Source organism: Lepisma saccharinum, chromosome 13 (assembly GCF_977018435.1).
Source record: "Lepisma saccharinum chromosome 13, izLepSacc3.1, whole genome shotgun sequence".
NCBI classification, from domain to species: Eukaryota; Metazoa; Arthropoda; class Insecta; order Zygentoma; family Lepismatidae; genus Lepisma; species Lepisma saccharinum.
The window spans coordinates 4,140,384-4,166,908 of NC_139241.1; the positions used below are offsets into that span (position 1 = coordinate 4,140,384).

The 26,525-nt window shown below is 38.3% G+C and overlaps 1 protein-coding gene across 7 annotated transcripts in view; it reads right to left on the reverse strand.

Annotated features, from left to right (window-relative positions):
* Prosap (SH3 and multiple ankyrin repeat domains prosap) overlaps positions 1-26,525 on the reverse strand; it is a 363,699-nt gene that overhangs the window by 34,619 nt on the left and 302,555 nt on the right. For all 7 annotated transcript variants that reach the window (XM_083133802.1, XM_083133805.1, XM_083133803.1 and 4 more), the window contains 3 exons: positions 24,734-24,914; positions 8,346-8,665; positions 5,299-5,560 (listed from right to left, as the gene is read on the reverse strand). In XM_083133802.1, coding sequence (XP_082989928.1) covers positions 5,299-5,560; positions 8,346-8,665; positions 24,734-24,914 — 763 coding nt within the window. The remainder of the gene's footprint in view (positions 1-5,298; positions 5,561-8,345; positions 8,666-24,733; positions 24,915-26,525) is intronic.

A 26,525-nucleotide genomic window follows, 5' to 3' on the forward strand; every position in this document is an offset into this window, starting at 1 on the left:
GTTTCACGCCTTGTTTTGGTACTATGAGCACTTGGAAAATGGGATGTTATTCTGAATATAGATATGCAACTACTCAACATAGGTTTAACATTGCAACTAAAGGGCCGATTTTGCAATTATCACAAATAAAATGTAATGAAAATAACCAGCTGGACATCTGCTTAATGTATCGGAAGATGTTCGGAAGAAATTTGGTTTTGGAAAAAAATTGAAATATTGTCTCGAACGAGACTGAATTCATAGAAGCCCGACTCAGTTTTTGTAACATCTCTAATGTTCTGAGAGCACTGTGTAGTGTTCCTTCACGTTTTTAATTGGTCAGGGATACTGCAGTTATATTTTTGACACCAAAATGTGAATGATTTGTAACTTTCTGTATAACTATCAGTGAGTGTCATTCTCTAACTGCCTTATAGTGATGCTGAAAATATATTTTTAAGGAAGCCATCATAACTGAAGCAATAGCCTAATCCAGGGTCTATAAAGTCCAGTCCCAAATCTATGTACAAATATTTTTTGTTGTTTAGGAAGTAAATGATAGCACTTTGACATCACTCAGTTACGGCGTTTGCATGTAGAAAGATCTAACATGCAATAATTGTGTAAAATAGTAAATTATTCTTGTGTGAAAAGAAAACAGGATAATTGAGAATACGTATACCTCTGGAAGACAACATTTTTTTTTACTCAGGGAAGAGTTTATGATAAAGTGAAAATAAATTTAACAGAATGTACAATACTGTATGAAGAACATTCACAAAAGCAAAAAAATAAATTTAAAAATGAAGTTGGATTGCATTTAATTGAAAGCTAACTATCTTTTGTCATTTTCATAGGATCACTAGTAACCTGTTCAAAGTGATTCATTTACGATTGATTAAGGGGGAAGCATTATTATCTGAATTGGCTGTGTCATTCTACATCTCATGGATTTCTTGACCATCTACTTTGGGCATGTCCATGTTGCTCTTGTGACCATCAGAGGTAATGTTTCTTGTATATCATAACATTTACTATCTGAGAACTACAAAACTACAATAAATTCTCTATCTTAGTCTGAATTTATTCAAGTTTCATATTGTTCAATTAGTATTAGTAAATTATATAATGTACATGGACGGTGATATAACCTGGACATGCCCTTTTCTAAAATGTTCACCCCATTCTCATTGTTTAGAAATGAAAAATTACTTTCATGCGAGTACAGAAACCAACTTGGAATATATAACTGCCATATTGTTTAATTATAGTGAGCATTCACAAAGGATGTGAATTTGCAGATAATGACTATTTCGTATGTGAAACATAACACTTAAAAACATGATTTTCTTATGCACAAGAATGTGTGTTAAAGATTAAAGATGCTATAATACTATGCACATTTGTGTCAGAACATTAAACGGTTATGATTTTTAATAATTTTCCAGTTAGTAAGTAGACTGGTGTTTGAAGGAGAAGGGATTTAGAAACAAATATTTTTTTATTTTTTTAAAATTCTTTAAAGATTTTTTTTACTGCTCCTCTATCAGCTAGAATTCTTTATTGATGTAGGTTTAGGTATGGCATAACGCTGTGTTCACACTTGTGTGAAAAACTTTTTTGAGCTTCCCACAAAATATGTAGCAGATATCCGAAATGGAGCCATGTTTTTATTTTAATGTCATTCCAATAAGTAAGTGACTTACTGAGTTTTAATAAACAATATGTATTACATAATTGCTATCCGAGAATATATTCTCACAAATTGTGAAAAATGTGGTTAAAGATCTAAATAATTTAATATTCTGAACAAGTGTGAAAGCAAAAATTATATGGTAATTATCAAACATAAATATGTTTGGTACAGATTCTATTTTATTAGAATTTAAATTACTTAGGATACGGAATTTCTAGATGTGAGTTACTGTACTTTAAAGCAAAAAAAAATATATTAAATTTTAAATTGTGAAGTTTGTAATTTCATCAACTTATATTTCCAACTTTATATTTGGAATAAACATCAATTCAGACGTTTGGCCTAGTCCTTAAGCTTTCAAGATGTAGCATATAGTTAAAATTTTTGTTATAGATTCAGTGAATACACCTCAAAAGACTTAATTCTGAAGTATCTAGTGAAAACAAAGTAAATTAGCTCTTTCTAAAAAAATTAAATATGATGTATATGAGGAGATGAATTAAGATCAAATATTTTCTGTCATGAAATGATCACCTAATATATGTGTATATTTATTTTCTGTGTATCTGAAGGAAATAGGATGCATTCACCAGGCATTCATAATTTCGTCTGCTGCACCTTTAGACATCGGGTGAAACAGCACTGTAACGTAAAACAGTTTTAATTATGTCTGAAGAGTGTAACCCACTTCCTTCATAATCTGATATTACGATATCTGTCTGCCTTCAGTTCCTTAACATGAGTGTGTTTGTTTCCTACTAAGCTTATGCATCATTACACTTGGATTAGTGGGACTGGATTGTTCGGGACACTGCATGTTCCCGTTCCTGAATCCCAGGTTTTTAAGTGTTTCTTTATTTTTCATCCCTTCTCTGCCCTGTTTGGTTTATCTTAATTGTGACAATGAGGATGAATGATGGTTCGCTGGGGCTGATAAAAGGGCATTCACAAAGGAACACCTATGCCCAGGATGTGACTTCAATCCAGAACCTTTGATGGCAAGATTGTTAAGCCAACACCAAAGTAGCAACAAGCACAATATCAGTGTTTAATACATTAAAGTTTTAATGATCATATTGCTAATTTAATTACCTGATAACTGGTAATTATGTTCACAGTTGTCATGTATAATTGATCAGCTAATAGTTTTAGTCAATTCCACATCTTTTGGAATAATCGTTCGTTAACATGAATACAGTATCAATTCCACAATGTTAGTAACAGCAGTAAATGAACAGAAAGAAAATAAATTAAACAGCGCCCAAGTACAAATAAGATGTGCATGAATGCACAATCTTTTTTCACTACTTGAGTCTCTAAAGACAATGGTTAGTAAATGCATTGGAGAAGAAATTGCATTTTGTTATGTATAGGTGAATGCAAACTAACTACCAAAAAAAGCTCTCACTTATATGCTCCTCTCCGTTCACGTTCAGTGCACGTCATTACCACCACTACCTGCTACGACCACCACCACCACCACACCTGTGTCACCACCACCACACAACACATATGTCAACACACACTTGCCATGCAACTAACAGAACACACACAAATTGTTAATGTTAGTAGAGATGCAACATAACAAGCACAACAAACACTGTTTTATTTGTAACTACCAGAATCAACCATAATGCATTACTGGAAACCTGCAATGAATAAATATTACACAAGTTCCACTAAAATAAGAAAGAAACTAACTTGATCTCAAACTTGAATTTTAGAATAGAGAAGTTTGGCTGTGTAGACCAGAAGCTTCAGTTCTTGCATAATTCTGCGTAACAAACAAATCTCAGTTGTATGTGTGCTATGAATTCAAGTAAGAAAGCTTCTTTATTGTACATTCTTCTTCAAAAGAACATGAGCACAGGGTGTCGCATGGCCGAATGGTTAGCGCTGCTGTTTCCGGAGCAGAATTTAGAGTCTGGTCCGGCTTAGAAAGTCGTGGAAATAGTAGCAGATCTGGTCAGTGGCCAAAGGACTTAATGCAGGCTTGAGGTACTCATTTGCAGTTACGAAGGCCAGCCAGCAAATGCTCCATGCAGTGTACACTGCACCTCAAGGCTGGTAAGCAGCAGTGGAGTGGGGCAGCTGCTTGCATTTAGAGACACAAAATACTGTGAAGAGAGGTGCCCTTTTTTTCACCTCTTGTTTCTTATGTCATGATGTAACAGGAACAAGCTTTGCGCTATTAAGCCCATCATTGGTGTATGGCGTTCCTCGTACCATCTCACCTACTTGGCTGAGAATTGGACGCAAGCCATCTCACCCATGGTCACTTTCTGCAAGGGCTAGACCTGCAATGTGTTGTGTCCGTAATGTTATTTTTAAGTGTTCGGCATATTCTTCTTGAATGTCAACTTTTGCTTTCCTCAAACAAACTTTTAATCTTCCAGACTGTTTATCATCCATGTTGGGAGATGACGACAGTGCTTTAAGAAATGTATTTAGCTTTTTGAGAAGAGCGATCCTCTTGCACTGTCTTTGAGGAAGTTCTCTTAGTGTATACTTACCTTTTTGATGTGTTGTGTTTGCCTCATTCAGGTCCCTCTACACTGCTCGAAAGTGACTGACAATGCTACCTGCCTCACTCACTCCCATCTTTCTGCCCCGCTTACAATGCTAACGCTACGGTACCACTATTTGCTCTGCAGTTCACACGTGCATACGAGAACTCCCTTCTACAAATTCGGTGGGTTGACCATATTTCACCCAGTGAAAAGTCACTTGGCAGATCTTCACCCCAAAAGAAAAGTTGTGCCACGGAGTTTTGTGTGTGCACATGTTCCAAAAAGAAAACGTACGAAGCAACAATTGCTTGGGACCAAGTTAGTCTTTGATTGATTTTAAAGTACATCACATATAAATATTACCAATAAATAAGTTTCTACAAAACACACTTCCATTTTTACAAGCACACCTCGCTTACTGTAATGATTGTAGAAATGGATTTTAAAAATGCTCAACTTATTCTCAAACTGGCAAGTTAACAAACTGCAGCCTCTGACTAGCAAACTTGAACCTCTCCTACACATTACAAAATCTACAAACTAGAAAAAAGAATAGTATGGAAGTTGATAACAAAAAAAATATATGGAGATACTTAGATAGAAGCTACTTTATAGGGCTAGTTCAATTGACACTTATATACCACAGTTTTTAATTGTAATAATTCATGCTTATATTCCCTGATTCTAAAAGATTTTAAATAACTAAATATTGTATTAACTTTGCATGTTTGCATATAACAAAAATTATGTTTTATGAATTTTATACTTTTAGAGAAACATTTATGGTAACAATGATGCTCCTTTCTTCAACAATGAATTGGGATACAAGTGTAAAATGCACAATATGTATAGCTGCAGCAATCACAGGAAAGTGAAATTAGAAAATTTAGATTCATTACTCACACTATTGTATGAAACAAGTAGTTGATGCAATTTATTCAAGAATTGGATTCTGCTTTGTATTTTTGCAATTAATGAGCATGAACATAGCATTTAACCATATGTTAAATTTGTCAGTAAAAATTCTCATTCTGGCTATATGAGCTTAAGATGCAAAACAGTTAAATGTAAGTGCCTAACACATAGTTGTTAATACTATGTAGAGGTACTCACCCACATTCTCCGGACGATGGCTTTGAATGATTTCAGCTAATTCTAGGTTTCCGGCTATCACTGCCACTTGGTAAGGAGTTTGGTTTGCAAAATTCAGGGAATCCTTTTCGGCACCACGGAACAACAGCAATCGCGTACACGATTCCTGGTTGTTGACTGCGCAAACATGAAGTGGGGTGTTCCCAGATGCATTCTGGGCGTTCATGTCTGCACCGTAGAACAACAAATGCTCCAAATGCTGCACAAGACCATTTCGACAGGCCTGCCAAAGAAATATGGTGAGATTAGTACATCCGTGTACTAAAAACGCAACACAAGTAAATGAATTTGAAATATTAAAAAGTTTTACTTAACTCTTCATCGGTCACACCTGGAAAAGTAACACGATCGGTCATACTGTAAAGGAAAAGGTCTAAATATGGGCCCCCCCTTTTTATGTTGTCATTTTCGGCTGGAAAAAATTAATATATCAAGCACCTACCTTTAAAATGCATATCTATGAAAAATATACTTAAATGTAATAGCATGCTAAAGTATAGAAGGTCTCCATTTTTTTTAAAAAAGCAATTTCCAAAAAATGATGTATTTCAAAATTATGGTCTAAATATGGGCTACTAGTGGCAATATAACAAAAAGCAATTAAAATTTTAAAAAACAGTCATTTATCGCTAAAACATTATAAAATTCATATTTATGAATAATCTGTTGTTTTGAAAATCATGCAGAATGGGAAAAATCGAAATTAAGAAAAACATCCAAGTATTTGTTGAAAATGTGATCTCAACATTAGACCTCATGTCATAGCCCATATTTAGACCATCATGCTATTTTTCTTCTTTAATTTATTTTCGCACTCTGTGGTACATATTTCACAAACAAATCATGGCATTATAAAAGGCCACATTTGTTTCATGTACCGCTAATATCACAACCTATACAAACCAGATGAGAATTCAGAAAACGTTGAGTTAAAACATACCTGCAAAACGTTTTCGGAGGTCGCAATTCTATAACAGCGTCCACCGCCGAAACTAACTACCACTTTCTCTTGCGAATTGGCGCCGCAACCTTTGTCCTTGACAGATAACCAGTTCCCATAGCCTCTGCCAGGCTGCAGCACCCGAGAGCGCTGATAACTCCAAAACCCATATTTAAACCTTCTCCTCTATCTGTGAGATACAGGTATGGTTCTCCTAACGTAATCATAATTACTTTTTAATTTGCACTCTTTAAATAATTTAAACATTTCTTTAGCCTTACATGTGACATTTATTGTCACCTTACAAACTACATTTGTCATCACATTACACTCCAGTCTCGGAATAGGTTTGTCTCTCCTCTGTTTTATCACAATCGCTGAATGATCCTTCACTGAAATCATGCATTCACTATCACTGCAGAGCATACATGGAACAAATTAGTTGAATCTTTTTCCAGACCATTCTGAAAGCAGACTGTGCTACCACAGTTCTTGATGAGTGTCCCTTCATCAATTTCATCATATCATCATGACTCATCATCTTTGTCACGATTAGCGACCTAAAGAGCCTAATTCAAACAATTAAGATAAATGCTCTGACAGCTTCTGAATTGGTACACACCTCTGTGCCGAGCACAGATTATAGACTATATTACACACAGCTAGCACAGTGCCACAGTGGAATTACTGTCTCCATCTCGATGTGATTATGGTAAGTTAAATACTCTGGAGCTTCTGAAGAGTGACATCATATTGCGGAAATGTTAACTGACTCAATATAAAAAGAAGCACGTCTGTAGCTCCTCATACGCAGGAGAATTGAACCAGAGAATGTAAAGGATGGATATATCCATCATACCCACTTAAAGGGTTAATGAAGTCAAGTTACATCGTATATGTAAAAGAAGAAAGACAACAATCAAACAATAAGTGAGGTTTGATCATATTGGCAACGTACATTATGCTAAACAGCAGAAAAGACAGAATAGGTTGTCACTTTCACATCACTAACCTTAGTTAAGTGAAAACAACATTACATCATTACCAGGGAACACATTTATACACTCTAAAAAGATATGTAAATATATATTTTGTTATTTCAATCAAAGTATGATATTAAATATGAGATTACAAGTGTGAAAAATGACAATTTTCATAAAAGAAGGACTGCCCTAGCTAAATAAAATGCATTAGGCATACATAATATTAATTTTAATGCAAAATTCAAATACAAAATGTGCTTTATTTTCAGTTACCAAAACAACGGAATACCGAACTTTTTGCTGAAATGTGAATATCCTCCCGTTATCCCTAAAAACTGCATTCAATATCGCATGAAGTAATGCGATTATATTTGAAATAAAGAATGAATTTTACCACAAAAGCCTCAGCTTGCATTCTCTATTGTTGACAAGAATGTTAGAATAACAGATACACTATCTACTGTCGAGATAGTGCAAAACAAGCTGAATACAGATGAGTGGAAAACCTTGCACATTTAACACAATAAGGGAAAATGAACTAATGGCATGAATATGGAATAAATGTTGGAAAATGTTAAATAATATTAAATAACCCATGGTGGAAAAGCCTGTGAGGGCCAGGGCACACCTACCGACTTCCACATGCCTCAGCAGAGGCAGACAACCAGTTGCAGGGTGAAGTGTGGTCAGTACATCGAACCAAAGTCGTCGTAGGTTTCCATGACGGGTTATGCTACTCATTCCTGGCTCCCTAATTTCCTCATGATGGTGAATAGCCACCGGTTCCATACACTGACCGAAATCTCAGGATAAAAGTTGTTATGCTTTTCCCCCAGAGATTCGAACCCGTAGCCTGGGCCCAAAGCCTGATGCCTCAGGTCTCATAGCCAGGTGCAAGACACATAAAATAACTAAAATATGTGCTAAACCTAATATATGTACAAATATGGAATGAAAAATAGCATATTTTTTTAGCTATCACCGCAATTCATCAAAATAATACAAAACAACATACGAAGATATGTATTTACATATAAATCTGTTCCCTGATGATTACTTTTCTACTTTCCATTTGGAACCTGTACCTGGTGAACTTCGTGCCAACCCTGCAGATCCTGAGCACCAATAGCTGCGTGGTCATGGAGAAGTGTTTCGCACAGCATTGGGTCAGTGGAACATGTCACCGAGAGATACAATGGAGTGAGGCCTTTGCCGTCTTTGTAGTTGGGAGATGCACCGAGGTCCAGCAGAGTCTTCACGGCTTCGAAATTGCTGTTCTCCACCGCCCTGTGCATCGCTGTGCTACCATCCCGAGTCCTGTAGTCCAGTAATGCACCACCATTCACCAACGCTATGAGGACCTTGGCTGATTTCTTAATCGTTGCTGCTATCGTAAGTGGTGTTTCTGCAAAGAAGATTGAGATCAAAATACTGTTAAGTTCCATCAACAGAAAAGAAATGTACACGTTATACTTAAGCAATGCAAGGAAGAACTTGGAAGTGATTTTGCCAAAAAAAATTTAAAATATTGAAATTGAATAATGAGCACTCGGTGGCAGGAAACAAACAACTATACCTACTGCCCATTTGTAATCTTCAATGTCACAAGTTACTCTTTAGTAAGGTCATTTGGGGTCATCCCATAACGTAATATTTTTCTCTCCAAAATCTGGGTATTGAAGTTTAGTTGCTCTTTCTTTTACATTTTCTTCGTTTTCCTGTTGACTCTATGACACAGTTTTCTTTCGATAATGGAATGCACCATCTCTAATTTCAACTCATAGAAAGCTGCTGTCATGTGATCAGGGTGGCTACAAACAAGCAGAAATGAAATTCCCTGACTTTTCCAGGTTCTCCAGGACAAAATTTACATTTTTCCCTGACAATTACAAACTAAACTAAATCGATGGTTTTGCAAATAGAAATAATAAAGTCACACAGATCCACGTATGGTTTTGTTAAGTACCAATATTATCTTCTATGAAATTGACTTAATTTCTCTATTCTCTATGATTTGAATTCAAACTGCAAAATAGTGAATTTGGAAAATTATTACAATTCACAAGCTAGGGAAGGATTACGGAATTTTGACATAAGCAGTAATTTTAAAATAAAATACTTTATTATTGTTAAAGTTACGACTAAATGAGATAAGAATGAAGAGTGATTGATTAAGAAATACAATTTGTAGTTTATCAGTCTCCTTATACATTCTCGGTATTATATGTTGATATTTCCACTGAGGTTTGAAACCATCTGCTTGCAAGAACCATGAGTGCGGACTCATTTTTTAATGCATAAAGCTACTTCTCTTTTCTCTGTAAAGAAAACAACTTAACTCTTGCATATAAGTGAAACAATTGAATCGAACAAAATAAAGTGTCATATTTCCTTACATTATCAATGGGATTTCTGCTTCAGTACAGTATATCCAAGTGAAGTACTGTGAAACTGACAACATGCAGTTATACCATTAATGCTGATGAAAAGGGTATGTAGCAGTGGCGTAGCAATGGCATTTCGGGTGGGAACGCCAAGTCCGAAGGAAGGGTCGGCCCTTTCTTGCTTAATAATTTTCTTATGGTATTAGTCGCCACAGGTATTATTTGCCTGAAGTCAGCTGGGTTTTCAATAAAACATCATCCATGCATGTTTTAGCTAGAAAATTAGATGCCTCACTATGCCACAAATGTTTTGAACTCTGGTGTTGTATACCTTTTTTAATACCTTTCTGCATGACGCAAGTCATTGAAAACCTACCTGAATCACAAGCGCCTCTGCACAACAATAGACGTCATTGTTGTGGAAATCCAACTACTGATTGATTTGGTTTATTATACTTCGCTTTTCTACCACTTTTGGTTAATCGCGAATACCAATATGAGTGATGATATTGAAGAAGGGACACTCACAAAGAACACCCGTTCTGACGCCGGGATTCGAACCAGGGGCCTCTATCGTCTTGGCTTGCTGTGCAAAACACTCTGACACGGAGGTGGGTCAATGATCCAACTATCGTACACTCTACTAACATAACAGTGCCGATTAGTAATTCAGACCACTGTTTATTACGTCTTGAGAATGTTGATAAACATTTTAAAATAATTTTGTCCAGAGATCATTCCATATAAAGAGTTTTCAAATGAATGCTAAACACTACCAGCTTCATATGATGCTGGGTGGGCGCCGGAGCAGTTTGAATAGGTGCAAAACATCCCGGTTCTCCACCGCAGGGGATCGACCCCGGGTCTCTCGCATAGTAGTTAGATGCCCTAACGACTGAGCTCCATTATTACTCGCTCGATAAATGCCGATGGTGCGCACTTCGCTTGGTAATTCAAAACATATCTCGTGCGACAAATACGAAGATGTGGCTCCCGTGTGATGGCAGATACGCACTCGATCTCCTGTTAGAACCCTGCCACTTTGCTCTGTGTTCTTTCGTTGTTCTAGGACATTTCTTTATAAAAATCGCTAAAAACGCCAACAATTTGCATTTTATGCCAAATTCGCATTATTTCGTTATTTCGAACGCGTAAAAAATGTGTCCAGACATCACTGCACATTCCTAAACATAACTTCGCAGCAATTACCATTTTTCACGGTTTTGGCGTTTGCGAAAAATCAATATCCCTACTAATTGGAAATTACTTTCTGGCCACCCCTCGTATAAATCAGTAGATGGAAAGTGAAAATTTAGAAGGGCTGGCAGAGAAAAGTCAATTCTTGAAGAAAGTGATTTGCTTTTATGATTGAATGATTCGAGTAAATATGATATTAGGGGAGACCGGGGTAATTAGAACATGGGGTTATTGGAACAAATGATGTGACGCATGCTTGGTGTTTCTCTGCTTCTGCATATACTGGATGTGAATGAAAGAACCCTTTCAAAATTTTCTTCACCCCTATAATAAAACATAAGGGCACACATCTTTTCATGTGAGTTTGGTTGTCTATGGGCAATTTGCCTGGTTTTTATAAGCAAAGTTCTTATTACCCCAAAAATTTCTGCAAAGGGGTTATTAGAACATTGCGTAATTTGCTTGATTTCGCTTGGGTATACTAGATTGTACATGTAACTATTAGAAGTTTTTTCTTTACTACATTGTAGAATGGCCTGTAACCTTTCAAATAAATCATAGAACACTGATTTTCATTCACACATGTTTGCTTCACAGCTGGGAAATTGAACTTTATGAAAAAAGACGTTAACTTGGGATTTTATTTAAACAAGCATTGATAACTCCAGAAGAAGTAGAGCTATTGTGTTCAAATTTGCAGGGTAAATGGGACATTTATATATGATGTTCTTATTACCTCAACAGCAATCTAAAGCTATTCAGTTGAAATTTCTAACTTATGTTCCATTAACCCCAAATGGGGTAATTGGAACAATTTTATGGTGTCATGACAATTTTTTTTTTTGGACGAGTATTTGCAATGCAGGTATGGTCATTATTTTTTTCAAAAATATACAAAAGATGTCCATTTAAATGGTAGAAATTTTTAAAAAAATCCATCAGTAACTTTCTGAGTAATTTACAGTGGAACTTCTACAGGCTGTTTCCTGTTCTAATTACCCCGGTCTCTCCTAAAATATTTACGTATTTATTATTAGTATTTTATTTCATAATATTGGACATTAACCTTACTCAGTGAGATTAATGACAATCTCTCATGAGTTTAAACAGACAGAACAGAGAGTGGCGTTAATTTCATTGCAATACTAGTGTTGCAGTAAATTTGAGGTTGCACTTGCCAATTTTTATAACGTTCACCAATGGAAATTTATGTTTCACTTTTTCGTGATATTATTCAATATATATCCCATTTGGTTGGATTCTTCGTGATATCTAAGAATAGTGCAATGTCATTGTAAACGTATGTTAACTTGTGCGAAACCAGTAATACGTCAGGATGATGAAAGAAAACCTTCGTAAGCACTGCTACATTAAATAAGGTGAAGTGAGCCAGAAGAATAATAAAATTCCAGCAGAATATTTGCAGTCTAAAGCTCTTCTTGTTTATGCATTCGATTTTTGTTGGATGTTGCAGTTCATGATATTTCTGTCGCATGTTGTAGTGAGATACTTTGTCGGGTGGCGATATTCGACAAAAATCGTATGTATCAATGGAACCTATTTGTTTCCATGTTCCTTCAGTTTGCCCAACAAAATGCCTTACTACGACGTCCGACAACTATCGGACGGTGCTATCCGCTCTTATCCCCTCCATCTGTCGACAACTCCCCTTACTACTTACATACGGACAAGAGAAAATGATAATTCAATGCATTTTCCACGTAATATTTAGAGGCTTAACCTTTACTCCCCCGATGATACCATATGGTATCATCAGAGTAAGGTCGTACTCGCCCGATGATACCATATGGTATCATGGTGATGATTACGAAATGAATGTGCTTCTTGGACCTTCATACTCTTATGTTTGGGTGGGAACTCTGACACAGGTCTGGAGCAAGCCTGGAAAATTCATATTGATAACCAACGTCCCCCCCCCCCCCCCTCCGCAACATATCCATGCCACATTTCCGAACAGAGATTCACATTTTGGCTCATTATTCAACTTGTATGGCACACAGGAACATGAAACATCTTTCAAAATCTTTGGAAACGTCCATTCTTTGAAGAGAATACTAAGGTTTGCGCCTTCTCCCCAAAATAGCGGGAGAAGAGAGGGCAAACTCCAGAGTTTTATTGTTTTTTTTTTCATTGAAATTCAGGGGTCGCGACCCCCAAGCCCCTATTCCTCGGTTCGGCGTTCTGAATTGTACACGGCTGCATGCTCTGATGTTCTAGCTGCAAAACAAAACTTATCGGAAGTAGATTGCTCCCATACTGCCAGAGTTATAACAATTTACCTCCAAAAATTCAAATTACCTATTTTTCGCAAAAAGAAAAATTCACTTTTTGGCTTATTGTTCAACTTGTATGGCACCCAAAAACATGAAACATGTTTCATTCTCTTGAGAAATGTCCATTCTTTGAAAAGAATACTAAAGTTCGCGTCTTCTCCCCAAAATAACTGGAGAAGAGGGGGCAAACTCCAAATTTTTGTTTTTTCCATTGAAATTCGAGGGACGTGCCCCACCCCCCGACAAGCCTACCTTCCTCGGTCCGGTGTTCTGAGTTGTACACGGTTGCATGCTCTGATGTTTTAGCTGCAAAACAAACGTTATCCGAAGTAGATTGCTCCCATAGTGCCCGAGTTATAACAATTTTCCTCCAAAGAGTGTTCGAATTTAAAATTCCCGCCGAAAAGCCCGGGCGAGAGAAATTCTCTCTCGCTCTCTCTCTCTCTCTCTCCCTTCTGCCATCACTGGTTTCTGGCGCGGTGGTTGTGTTGCGCATAAAAGGGGCCTAAAAGTTGAGGCCGAAACTTACGAACGAGATTTCCATAATGATATCTTTAAATAAGTAAATAATTCTTTTTTTTAAAAAAAAAAAAAAAAAAAAAGTCAATGAAGACGAAATTCCCTGACATTTCCCTGACTTTTTTTGACACCTCAAATTCCCTGACTTTTCCCGGTTTTCCAGGTTTTCCAGGTCTGTCGCCACCCTGGTGATAAACTGATTGTTTTTTCAACTGCTTGTTCATCCTTATTGAGAAGCTGGAGAGCATGTCACGGGAAGTTGAGTGATTTTGAATCCAGCCTCAACATTTCACCTGCGACGGCGATGGAGATGAGATGCTAGGAACACGTCATTTGTGCAAACGATGAGCCTTGCGCTTGTGCACACCACTGTCCGTTTACATGGACAACCACAGAATATTTTCCAGTTTTTTATTCTTTTTTTCCCAAAATAGTCTCTGCACAGTGTTTAAAATGTAAACATAAACATTGGTGACCTCTTCGCCCGGGTCCCCTGGAACTTCCACTTTACACCGGTCCCCGTTGTTTCCAAATTCACCGGCATACGAAGTAAGAAATGAGTACTTGTTTTCATCAGTTGTAGTACGACGATAGTCCAGAGAGATATTTGTTAAAGTTTTACCATGAAGAAGTGGACTTGTTGAATTCTTTGGATGATCAAATGCAGTGCAGATTATCGAGAGAGAAAAAGTGTCTTTGTGGCCCCCAGTTGTCATGCAGACATAACATACAACATGGGCAGTACACGCACGAAGAACTCAAAACGTACAAAAGTTCAGATATATTCAATTATTTTGTAAATGGAAAAGCGAGGGAAATAGAATGTTATAAAACTGGTGATCTTGTTATAACACGATGTACGCTGAGGTGAATCTTTGCCAACAAATCTGCAGAAGCTAAGACATATTCAAATGCTGGTAAATGTGTGTGCTATGAACTTTGCCTTTGCGACTGGGGAATTTAGGGGAAACCTAGACATGCCACTTTTAACTGCACTAATTTATTTCAAACAGTAATGGAGCTTTCAGACTGAAGCGACAAGCGATATTGGTATTTGACACCGAAGCGACAAGCGTTCAATCTACAGCAAACCGTTCACCACACATGCGCAAACAACAGACTGAGGCGACACGATAAAACGACCCAGTCCGAGCGACAACGATACTTGCAACTTGTCATGTCGCTTTGGATCGGAAGGATTTGTTTATTTCTTAAGATTGGTTTCCAAGAGACGTGTCGCTTCAGTCTGAACACTTCCTTTCGAGCTGCATCGACACGACAAAATGTACACGTCACTTGGACTGGGCCGTCTCGCCTCGGTCTGTTGTTCTTGCATGCGCAATGAGTTGTTTGCTCTAGAATAAAGAGGCTTGTGCTGCTTGTCGCTTCGGTGTGAAATCTCCGTGTCGCTTGAAATCGAACCCTCAGTATAATCAATGCAACCTTTTGAACCAAAGCGACACGACAAGCTGCACGTGTCGCTCAGACTCCCAATGGAAAATGCGCGGTAAATGCTTGCTTGCTTATAAAGGGGCCTGTGTCGCTTGTGACTTCGGTGTGAAACCTCGGTGTCGCGTGTCGCGGTCTGAAACCTCTCTTGCAGACGTGCTTTTCACCACATACACAGATAAAGGATCCATATGCTTGTAAGAAAATACAAGTGGTAGAAATGACTGTTGAGCGGGGTACCAATCCTTTCTTCGTTCCGCTTGTATCCACAATTTCCTCTCTACATGTCCTTCGGAAGCCTACAAGTGATACTTGACTCTATAAATTTGTTCCCGATCGAACTGTGTAACCACATGCTACACAGCTTGCGCCCTTTCTCCTTGTAAAAGAATCTCCACTTCGCCGTTTCTTATTAACGTCCATAGCATCGTAAGTAGCGTTGCCCACGAGACGAGACTTTGGCCTGTCTCGTCTCGTGGAAATGCTGTGAAATGCTGTCTCGTCTCGAATATATTAGTTTGTCTCGGGACACATGATCAATCTCGTCTCGTCTCGAATTTTTAAAAACCTGTCCCGTCTCGTCCCGTGCGCAACACTAATCGTAAGCATAACCGGATGTTTGAGGGGGACCAGACGAGTGCACATGCTCCGCAGTAGCTCCGCCTTTAAGGCGAAGAGGGACAATTACGCACCAGGCATGCATTTATTCCAATATCGTCGGAATGAGCAATGCTACTAAAAAGATCTCCGCCAGAAATGAAGAGTATGAATTTCTCCCCATGTGGCAAGTGGAAGCGGTTTCCTAAGTTGATTATTAAGCCTTATACGATTTTTGAAAAATATGATGAATTAGTATTTACCGAATCCCATGTATTCCTTATGGGACATCAACTTCAACTTCAAGTTACGGCTCATCAAATGGGAGTTTCGACTTTTCCTACTACTATGACATAGTTCAACGTGTCCTTTTTCCGTCCATGTACTTTTCTACGTCATCGGATGTTTGATATTCCCGAGAGAACGAATAAAATAATGGTCCCATAAGCTTAGTGCATTTCTCCTTGCCTCCTACGGCCATCCTGGCAGTGTTGCCAAACCTGATGTGCATAATAGAGCTAAATTTCACCATTAATATAGCTAAAGAGGACTTTCAAGGAGCTAGATTAACGAAGGCTGCATAAAGTGCCTCCTAGGATAATTTTAGGTATCAGAGGGGTGGGGGTGCTGCTATTACCGTTAGCTTTAAAGTGATGGTAATTTATTCTTAGTTTTCACCGCCTAGATTTGGCGGCATCACCCATCTCAATAATCCAATGATGTTAATATAAAATCGAAAATAAAGGGTTCCCGGATAACAAAATTGTCATCTTCATCTTAGCCACTGCGCTATATATAAAAATACATGGGGAGGAAAGAAGAGGTGGGTGACGCAGCCTATAGCTATACGAATATCACGTCACATGCAAAATGTACACTCATGGCAAAAGTTGGTATTTATGGGCCGGAGCCAGTGGTGGCATCATAGTGGGGCAGAGGGCGGGTGCCACAGTTCACAGTCAAACGAGTGCACGAAAGAGCCAGATCTGGCTCCAAAAGAGCGAAGTTGGCAACAGTGATCAGCAGCTGCCCCAGCGAGAAAGACCTCGGGGAAATTGTCCCTCCTCGCCTTAACACCGTCCATTCTCCATGTTACCACGTTTACCGGCGGTAAATATGGACGTCCGGAAGAGGGGCAAGGGCGGGCCACAAACCCACCCCCCCCCCTGGAAAATTAATGCCCACCTAAAAATTATATATTTCACGCAACATTAGATGTCAGTCACAGTAATTTATGTTAATTATTGTAAGTTTGTTGAAGGAACGTGATAATTTCAGACTGAAACAGTGTTTTTTGAGGGGGGCATCACTATTATGGGAAAAATATGCCTCCTTTGCCCCCTCCCCTGGAAAAAAATCCTGCGGACGTCCATGCCGGTAAACCAACTTTTTCATAGATGTTTATATGTATTTAGCTTTGATATACAGGAAATAGCTCATTATACATTATGCAAACTATTAAAACTAGCTTCTAAACCAGACTTGAATTAAATCATTTGATGAACCTAAAGGCTGTTTCTGTACGCCACTGATCGTACTCCATCACACCCTTCTGACGGCCGGGTATACTGAGATACATGTGACTGACTCCTTTTACTGTTCCACTCATATTTAACAAACGGTTAAAGATATCGGTTAAAGTTTCGTGCTCTAGGGAGTCACTTCCCTTCTTCTGGTCTGAAACAAAACTCTGTGGGCAATTCCGTTTACAGTCAGAAGAGGGGGAGGGGGAAGTGGCGCGAACTTTTGAAAAACAATTAGTGGGTTGAACTCGAAGATTTGTTTTATAATTTTATGCAATAATGTGTCAAACCTAAGCTGAGGATTTGTCCTAAAATGTCTATTTTGTTCCTTGGCGAGTGGACCTTTACGTTTGAAAACCGTTTTAAGCCATTTCTGAGAGGAATACGTAAATTTTGAAGTGGCTGTTTTTGCCTATAGTTCAGAGGCGTCTCGTAAACGCATGCGTCAATTGTGGGAAAGAGGACAGCTTGCTCTGCGACGACATTCATGAGCATTTCTACATTCTAATTTCTTCATATATGAGAAGTATTTATTTTACACGAGAGCTCTGAACTAAGCTTATATTACATTTCTTGGTTCTGAAGTGACGCATGCGTCAATTGTGGGAAAATAATTATTACTTTCTTTCACTTCAGATCCAAGAAATGTAATATAAGCTTAGTTCAGCACTCTCGTGTAAAATAAATACTACTCCAATATGAAGAACTTAGAATGTAGAAATGCTCATGAATGTCGTCGCAGAGCAAGCTGTTCTTTTTCCCACAATTGACGCATGCGTTCACGAGACGCCTCTGCTATAGTCTATAAGTGCCTATTTCGAAGATAACGGCTTTTTGAGCGCCTAATCTGGGGAAATGGTGAAACGTCTCCCAATGTTTCTCAATTATAGTGCCTATTTTGTATTTTCTGTGTTTTTTGCCTCCGTATTTTGAGAGTTTTAGTGCCTATCGATTCTCATCCTAATTATAAGCCTCCCTAACTTTCCTAATAATGATGTGACCACGGACAGGGTACATAATAGGTAGAGTGACCAAACGTCCCGTTTTGACCGGGACAGTCCCGTCTCAAAGGCGTGTCCCGGTTCAACCGTCGATATTATTAAAACCCACCATTTGTCAGTGGCGGATCCAGAAATTACAGTTGAGAGGGGCGAATTTCAGTCTGGTTACTCATCTCACCGAGATGAGTAACACAATTCTAACCTGTATAAACAATATATGGTTCCGTTAGCAGGATTAGCTTTTTGGAGGCAAAAATAGTGGTCATGGGCTGGAATAGATGGTTATTACTGTGTGTCGTTATTATTATAATTGCTCCCATTGCCATGGTCAACTGAACGATCAGCTATGAGAAGTAAAATTAATAAACAAAGAAACAAAATCCCATTTCTGCAGTGGTGTCAGGTTCGATCCCGTTTTGAGGCATCTTGCACTCACGATTTTGAAACGTGGAAAGGTATTCATTTTACGGGGAACGTGAAAGTTGGTGTTTTGACAGAATGTAGCACTGACAAGTAGGAAGCGATCTCAATGATAACATGGCTGCATGCTTTTCGCTAATAACTGTGATTTGTGAACATATACACAAATACATCGTCACTTCGGAACAAGAAATTTTCATCCTTGCTGCTTTCAGATTACCAACATACGAAGTGGCATGTAATTCAAAAGGTTTTGAAGAAACCTCAGTTTTATAAATAAGGATGACATTAGACAAAAAAAAATGTTACCTTCCGCTGGGCTCGAACTCAGGTTGCCCACATGGTAGTCCGACACGATAACCAACACTCCAAACGAGACAACACGAAACGTTTTTGCAAGTAGTCGACTAAAACGAAAATTTATTTTCAGATTGCTAATTCCCAAAGTATATCATAGCTTGGCAGGTGTGTCTTGCATTTTCTGTACTTTTATTATTTGAGTAGCTTTGGTCTCTCCTTAGGTTAATCACGGGAATAGTGAGGAATGTTTTTTCGGCGAAGATGATAAGTAGACACCCAGAAATAATCACCCTCGCAAAAATTACAGATCTCGATTGATTGATTGAGTTGGTGTTTTAAGTCCACTTTATGCACATTAAGGCTAATCGGGACTGGACCTACAGTTTAAAGTGGGATCCGAACCACTATGTGCCTCCACCGGGAATCGAACTCCAGAACTCGAACCTGGAACCTTCGATGGGAGGTGTGTTTCATGAAGAAAGGAAATAAACAAGACACGTGGGTGGAAGGTACTGGAGAATCGTAGCTACAGAACCATTGAGAAGATATCCTTCGCCAAGATAGAGAATCTCGATATCCCTTGTGATAGAGAACCTATTAGAAAAATGAAAGGACAGATTAAAATATTAAATTTGATGTGTATCCTTTCGTCAAAATGCCTAGAAAACAATATAATATACTTGTTCACTGCTAGAAAAAATAAAAAATAAAAGTTGCCCATGGTGGGATCGAACCCAGGCCTCGCTAATGAAAGCTCTGCACGCTAACCAACACACTATCAATAGCACTACTTTTTATTTTCTCCAGTCAGTCTGTTTCCTTTCTCAACACCTGAAAAAGCAAATGCATGTTAATTTCACTGATAATTGTTTCATTGTCTATTGATAGAAACCAGGTATGTCAAAAATAGACGCATTCCTTCTGTGAAATATCCCATGTTTCGCACATCATGCTTCTCCGTTTACTGTTATTTGGACATTCACTTGGAAGTTAAAACTTAGCTTTGTCTGTGTGTTTCCACGTGCATGTGTGTAACAAGAGTGGTGTGAACGTGTGTTGGAGGTTGTTCTAGGTATTATTTTCGTTCAAGGATTAATATAATTGTAAAATATAGAACTTAGTGTAATGCAAGGAGTGAATATATGAACCCAGTCCGTCAGGTTCGTTCCCAAACAACATTAAATAAAGGAACGTAACGTGGACCGAGTATTATTCCATGTCGAGAACACGAGACATTACTTCCGACAATCTTCATTTCGTATTTCTCTTTGGCATCACTGCTCAATTTCCCAAGATGTATACCCGTGACTGGTATACAAGCCGCAGAATTGCAATGCTGTTTGGGTTGTCTAGTCACAAGGCGCTTAGTGGTCAGACATCAAGGGCTTGCATCAGTGCTTCTTCAATAGGGTCCTTACAACCCAGCAGTGTCCAAGACAGTACCATAACTTTTGTACCATACCAGATATATCCAATGTCTCTACGGAAATGAATGAATTCCTGTGAACATTTCAACGCATTTTGATATGCCGCATGACCCCCTTTCCATTTCAAAATTTTGACTAGGATCCAAGATGGCGGCCACATTGCTGACCTATCTCAAATGGTTCGCCCCCAGCCCCATTCTTTGCTTGCGACCTCAGATCTTTCATTCTTCCTTCCGTTTTCTACTTATTAGGGTGTCCTTGGACTCACCCTGTACATTAATAATAACAATCATTTTATAATTGGGTCTAACCGATTTTTCAGGATGTGGGAAAACTGACCTCCCCGAGATGTCCCGTTTTTGGGTCAAAATATTATGGTCACCCTAATAATAGGACACTGAAAAGTATCATATTGGAGATGTAGAAAACTATTAATAACACTCAGTGAGTAATTAAAATTGTGAGAAGTCTTTAAGTGTATAATAATGAAACATTTCGTTCTTTAAAGTGCAGGGACATTTTATTTCTAATATAAAATATAATAACAGACAAATTATTGCAAATTAATGTGTGGGTGGGCTCGAGCCCCACAGGTCCATATAAGCTGGCGCCGCTGCGGGTAAAGCATGATTTGCAAGTTGCATTGCGTTACATACAACTTAAGCAAAGCTGCTTTACGTTCAGTTACGTTTTCAACGTCGGCGTGCACACAAAGCCAAGCAATTTTGAAAGCGTGGTACTTTTGCACTTCAGCCAATGGGAGAAGGAAACAAATAATAAGGCGCTTCCTTTACTGCTAACAACCTGGTAGCAACGGCATTAGCATACGAAGTTTATATTTGAACAGAGTTAGTCTCGGTGAAAGATGACCCGACAATTAGCATAGCTATACCCGATCCATCTTCCGTTAATTTTTCCACTCCGGCTTCACCTGACCCTCGGGCTTGAATACGAAATGCAGGCGTGAGAAAAACTGTCCGTCGAAAAGAAAATAAACGTCCCATTTACAATGCCTCACCCAGGAACTTCGAAGAAGCCAGTTTTGCGTGATAAAACGCACGAATGGCGAAAACAATTCGACTCTGTCTCGAGATGAAGTGTGTGTACTATGTGAGGACACGCCGATGTAATTAAACAAGTGACAGTCAATGCCCTCTGTGCCGCCCTCTTCCGCAATCCTGCCGAACGGTGTGATGCAACAACTCTCGCTTGGTCACCTGGAGGCAGGCAGTGACATCTGGCGGTGGGATGCTTTAATCACGATTCCATGCTAGGTCTCTGTGGATTGTGCCGCATGGGGAATATTTACATTTTTACCGGGTACGCCATTATTATTCCACAGTTTGATGATCGAATGGTGTGCAGAAATAATTGTCTTGCATAATCTTTACCGCCATATTTGTTGGCTCGTGTAGAGGTCCACTGTATTTTATATATATGAACGCAAAAGTCAAGAAAGGTGAATTAACAATGTGAGTAAAAAAGGGGGGGGGACAAATCTAAGCTGAACTCTAATCAGAGTCTTTCCTAGGGAGGGGCAACTGGGGCACTCGCCCGAAGCCGCGCCTGATAAATATAATTGTTTGTGTATGATTTGTAATGCGATTTTAGGACACTGGTGCTTCCAATTAAACCACTAAATCTGGTTTTTACTCATTTCATGGATTGTTTTAACATAGCCTACTTAAAATAACTAAAATTACTGAAATCATATTATAAACAAAACGTATTCTACGTGAAAATTGTGTTCAAATATTGCTATCGATTACACAGGCCTGCATAGGTTTGGACGACTCACAGATGACTGTTGTCCCTGAATAATTTCAGTATTCTGATTCCAAAAATGAAATCTATTTTTATCCATCACGTCCAGTTCTTTCAGAAAATAGCAATATATTAAGTGCCTTTGTTTCACAATAAAATGTGTAGTTCCATGATTTCCTCAATAGATGGCTCTGTTTACATGATAAAATATTAATTTTCTAGAATACAAATACGAATGGACAAATATTTGCGGGGGGAGGCCTTTTTCGATCATCATTGGAAAGTTATGTTCTTGGCCCAGAGGAAAATTTCTATGTCATAAAAGCAACGCTCTTACCCTTTACTCTAATAGTTTCGCTCCAAAATTCCCCATTGATGGGAAGATGCCACACTGGGAACAATGAGTTCGCAACACTGACGGCATCACAGGAGGAAGACTGCCAAGCTCAACTTACGCAGTCCCCTGGGGATTTCAAAGAAAGCGGGCAATATTGCCAACTCCTAAGAGATTAGTGCAACAACTTGTAAGAAACAAGTGTGCCAACTACTGAAATGTCATCATCTTCTTATTGAAATGAACAATTTTATGCACATTTTTCGACCGATTTTCTCTTCTCTTCTGAGCCTGGGCTTCGCAGGTAGCATAGCCTGGAATATACGCCTCTGTGTGTATGAATTTTTCATGCCCCTGAAGAACTTTGATTATAGGGCTTTCCTGACTCTAATGTTAATGTATATTCATTACTCACATTACGTTCATGGTTGACATTATGTATTCCTATGCTATGGTTTGAAGTGTGGCAAAGAAATGTATTCATGACACATCACAAGCAGGCAACGTATAAAAAATAATAATAATAATAAAACGTTGTTAATATCAATTTCATCATATCATCTCATTCTCATCTTTGATTAGCCAAAAGTGACAGAAGGTGAAGTAATATACACCAAATCAATCAATAACAAAAAATAAAATAGTTTCTCGTAACCAAACATTTGCTTAAATACGTGAGAAACAAATGATTGTTCATCATAACCAAATTATTTTAGTCGCGCCTAAAGGTGTCTCGCGTCCCACAGGGTTGACGAAAAATGTAATATATGGAAGTGAGAAGAAATGTGAAAAGGGCGAAATTTTGTGCGCAATAAAATTAAAACATTGTTCCTTTAAAAAATTCTACTTAAATGTTATAATTTGAATATGTCAAATCAGGGGCGTAACACACAGACAAGCGGACCCTAAGCCTAAAGGGGACCGAAAAAAGTAAAAATTATGGTCGTATTTCTCATCTGAAAAGTAAAGTTTATTAAAAAAATCACAAGAATTTCCTTGGATATTTTTATCCATTTCATATCTTCCACTCTCGACTTTAGTAAGTTAACAATAAAGCACCTCCAACTGCCACGATAAAGTGTGAAGCGCGTAAATGCTTGTGCTGCTTCCTTCCTTCCTACAGCAGGCCAGTACCAGGATGTTTCTAGGAAGGGGGGAAGGGGGGAGGATCCGAAAATGTGGAACAAAGGGAAGATCCGAAATGATGTTGATTGATTTAACAAAAAAAAGAACGAATCATTTTTGCAACACGATTAATGTTTAAAAAAAAAGTCGGGACAGGGATTAAAAAGAATGGACTAAATCTGGATGTCTTGTGGACTTGCATCAATGGTTATAAAGCAAAAATTACTCAGTGTTGCAGACTGCAGACTTCTGCAGCCTGCCTCTCTCCCAAACAACTCATTCATGTATGAAAGGACGAAATCGAAATTCTTGCACAATCTGAAAAATCGTCAATATTATTTTCATAGGTTTTATATCTTCACATTATAATATTTCATAGTTCGAGGGAGGGCATGGCCCCCATGGGTACGGTTCTATCCTACAGCTTCCGATTTCAGCTCCCGAAACAAAGAAAGTCATTTTTCGGGTGAGTGAAATTATTAAATATCATTTTCGTCAGTAATATATTATATTATTTAAATATGATAAATTGCTGACGTATCCCCGAAGATTTTGTAGAGATTCACATTGAGATTTCAAATTTACTGAACGGATGGGGGCCTCGGATTCTGATCTCGCCCAGGGCTTTGCGATGTGTTGCTACGCCACTGATTGTAGTAATCTTGCACATTTGCTTATAGTTACCAAATTATGTAGTCGAAATGACCAAATTTTGTAAAGTATAATTTCGTTCTGTTTACGGTTAGTATAAATCCTAACCAAATGCACACTTACCTCACTTAGTACTCCTTCAGTTTGTTACTTTATACAGCATATTTGCAGAGGATACAATTAAACCTACAGGTATATCAATATACGCTGTATAAAACACACCTTTTTACTAACTTCGTTGTCAGCAATATACGCTGTATAAAACACACCTTTTTACTAACTTCGTTGTCAGAACTTTGTAAATTCAAACAAATTCGCTTTTTCTGCGTTACGCTAAGCTCTTATTAAAAGTGTCAATCCTATGCCTTCTTCAGGGCAACATTTCTTATCCGCTCACAAGTTTCTTCACTCTCCAGATATTATGCAGCGTGCGATGTATCGCGAAAACGTCACATTCCTTTTTAACTTACAAGGGTAAGTGAACTCACCTCCACTTTCCGCGCAATGGAAGTTGGGGTCCAGCCCTTTGGAGCACATCTTCGTGATCTTCTCGACGTGCCCATTGGTGACGTAGTCGACAAGGCGGCGGAGGTTGGCGCGAGTGTGGAGGGCCTTCAACTGCTTCTCGTCCAAGTTCAGCATCTTGTAGACGCGCCGTTTGTACTTCAGCTGCGAAAGAAGAAGAAAACAGTAAGACTCCATAATACCAAACGCGACGGTACAGATAGTAAAAACGCCACCTACATTTCTTAACCACACCTACACGAGAAGGTTCACTGCTCCGTGCCTTCGCCTTGTCCCATGCAATATGCGTTTACTCTGATCTTATCGGGGCTTTCGCTCTCGTTCAAACGTGCTGGACATTTCGCAGCACCTAAGATTGTGTGTACACAAATTGTCCATCACCATATTTTCTTACTCTTCTTTTAAACCCTGTATGTTTAACTTTAAGATGAAGGAACTGTAGAGTGCGATCCGATCAGGGTTGGTATAATTTGTGTTCTTTTTTCTTTCTTTACAAATAAACACAGCCAGCAGGTGGTGCAAATAAAACGTTCTCTATGATTTTAAACATGTTTTTAATGTTTTAAACAGTGTTTCAACCAATAAAAAACTTTTAAACAAATAAAATGTTTAAAACATATCCTATAAAAAAAGAATGGTTGATAAGGAATCTCAATCATCCAAGGAAGGACTGTGTTCCTAGTTGGAAAGTAAATATTTGACTAACTTCTTAAAATACCTATTTACGTTGCCTGTAAATCTCTCATGTGGGCTGTTCAAAAAGGTTCAACTATTCCACCGTTGCCAGATCCTTCTCTTATTCACGTGGTAACTACGATTTCTCAAAATATCACACTTTATTGTGAATGCAACAAAATACGTTGAAACTAATAACGTTGCGTTGAGAACGGACCAAAACTGTTTCGTTTATATAGTATTCAATTGTACAGTGGGGTCCATGAGTATTCCCGTGCAAATTGTCCATGACTATTTTCATTAATTTTTCTCTTACATCCTAAGTGTTTTTAAGCAAATTGTCCTTGACTCTTGCCCAACGTGTTTTGAAGGAATTGATTTATATGTATGCTGGTGCAGAAGTTGTCAACAGCTTGTTTTGAGTTTTCTTTTAATTCTTGGAGCTCTTGTTGGGTCAAAAAGTGTACGAACATGGTGATGGACAATTTGCACGGTAATATTCTTGGATCCCACTGTGCAAGAGTTTTAAACATGTCAACCTTGGTTGCAATGCATAAGTATTACTTGTCCATCACTATGTTTATTCTGTTTATTTTACCCAAATTGGTGCTTCAAGGTTTGAAACAAAACGCCATATAAGCTGCTGACAAACTCTGCACCAGCATACATATAAATCAATTTCTTCAAAACACGTTGGGCAAGAGTCAAGGACACTTTGCGGAGCAATACTTGTGCATTCCACTGTACAGTCTTTTAAAGATAGACTTGGTTTTATAAAGGAAATCGTGCTGCAGTGTTTTTTACGGTGGAAATGATAATGCACGGTTAGGATGTTTAAACATAGACATATTGTGTATTTTTGAATAATGTATTCTCTTTCAATATCGTGTCCTGCTCACATGGTCATTTTGGCACGCCCGCGAGTTGGCGGAAACTTGCTGAACACTCCTCGTAGGCTACAAGCACGGAATTTCGTACTCATACTCAATTTCCCTACCCCCTTCCTGGCAAAATCCACAACATAATAATTGCTTCCTGCTGTAGGAAACGCACGACTTACGCACAAAACAACTCAATCTC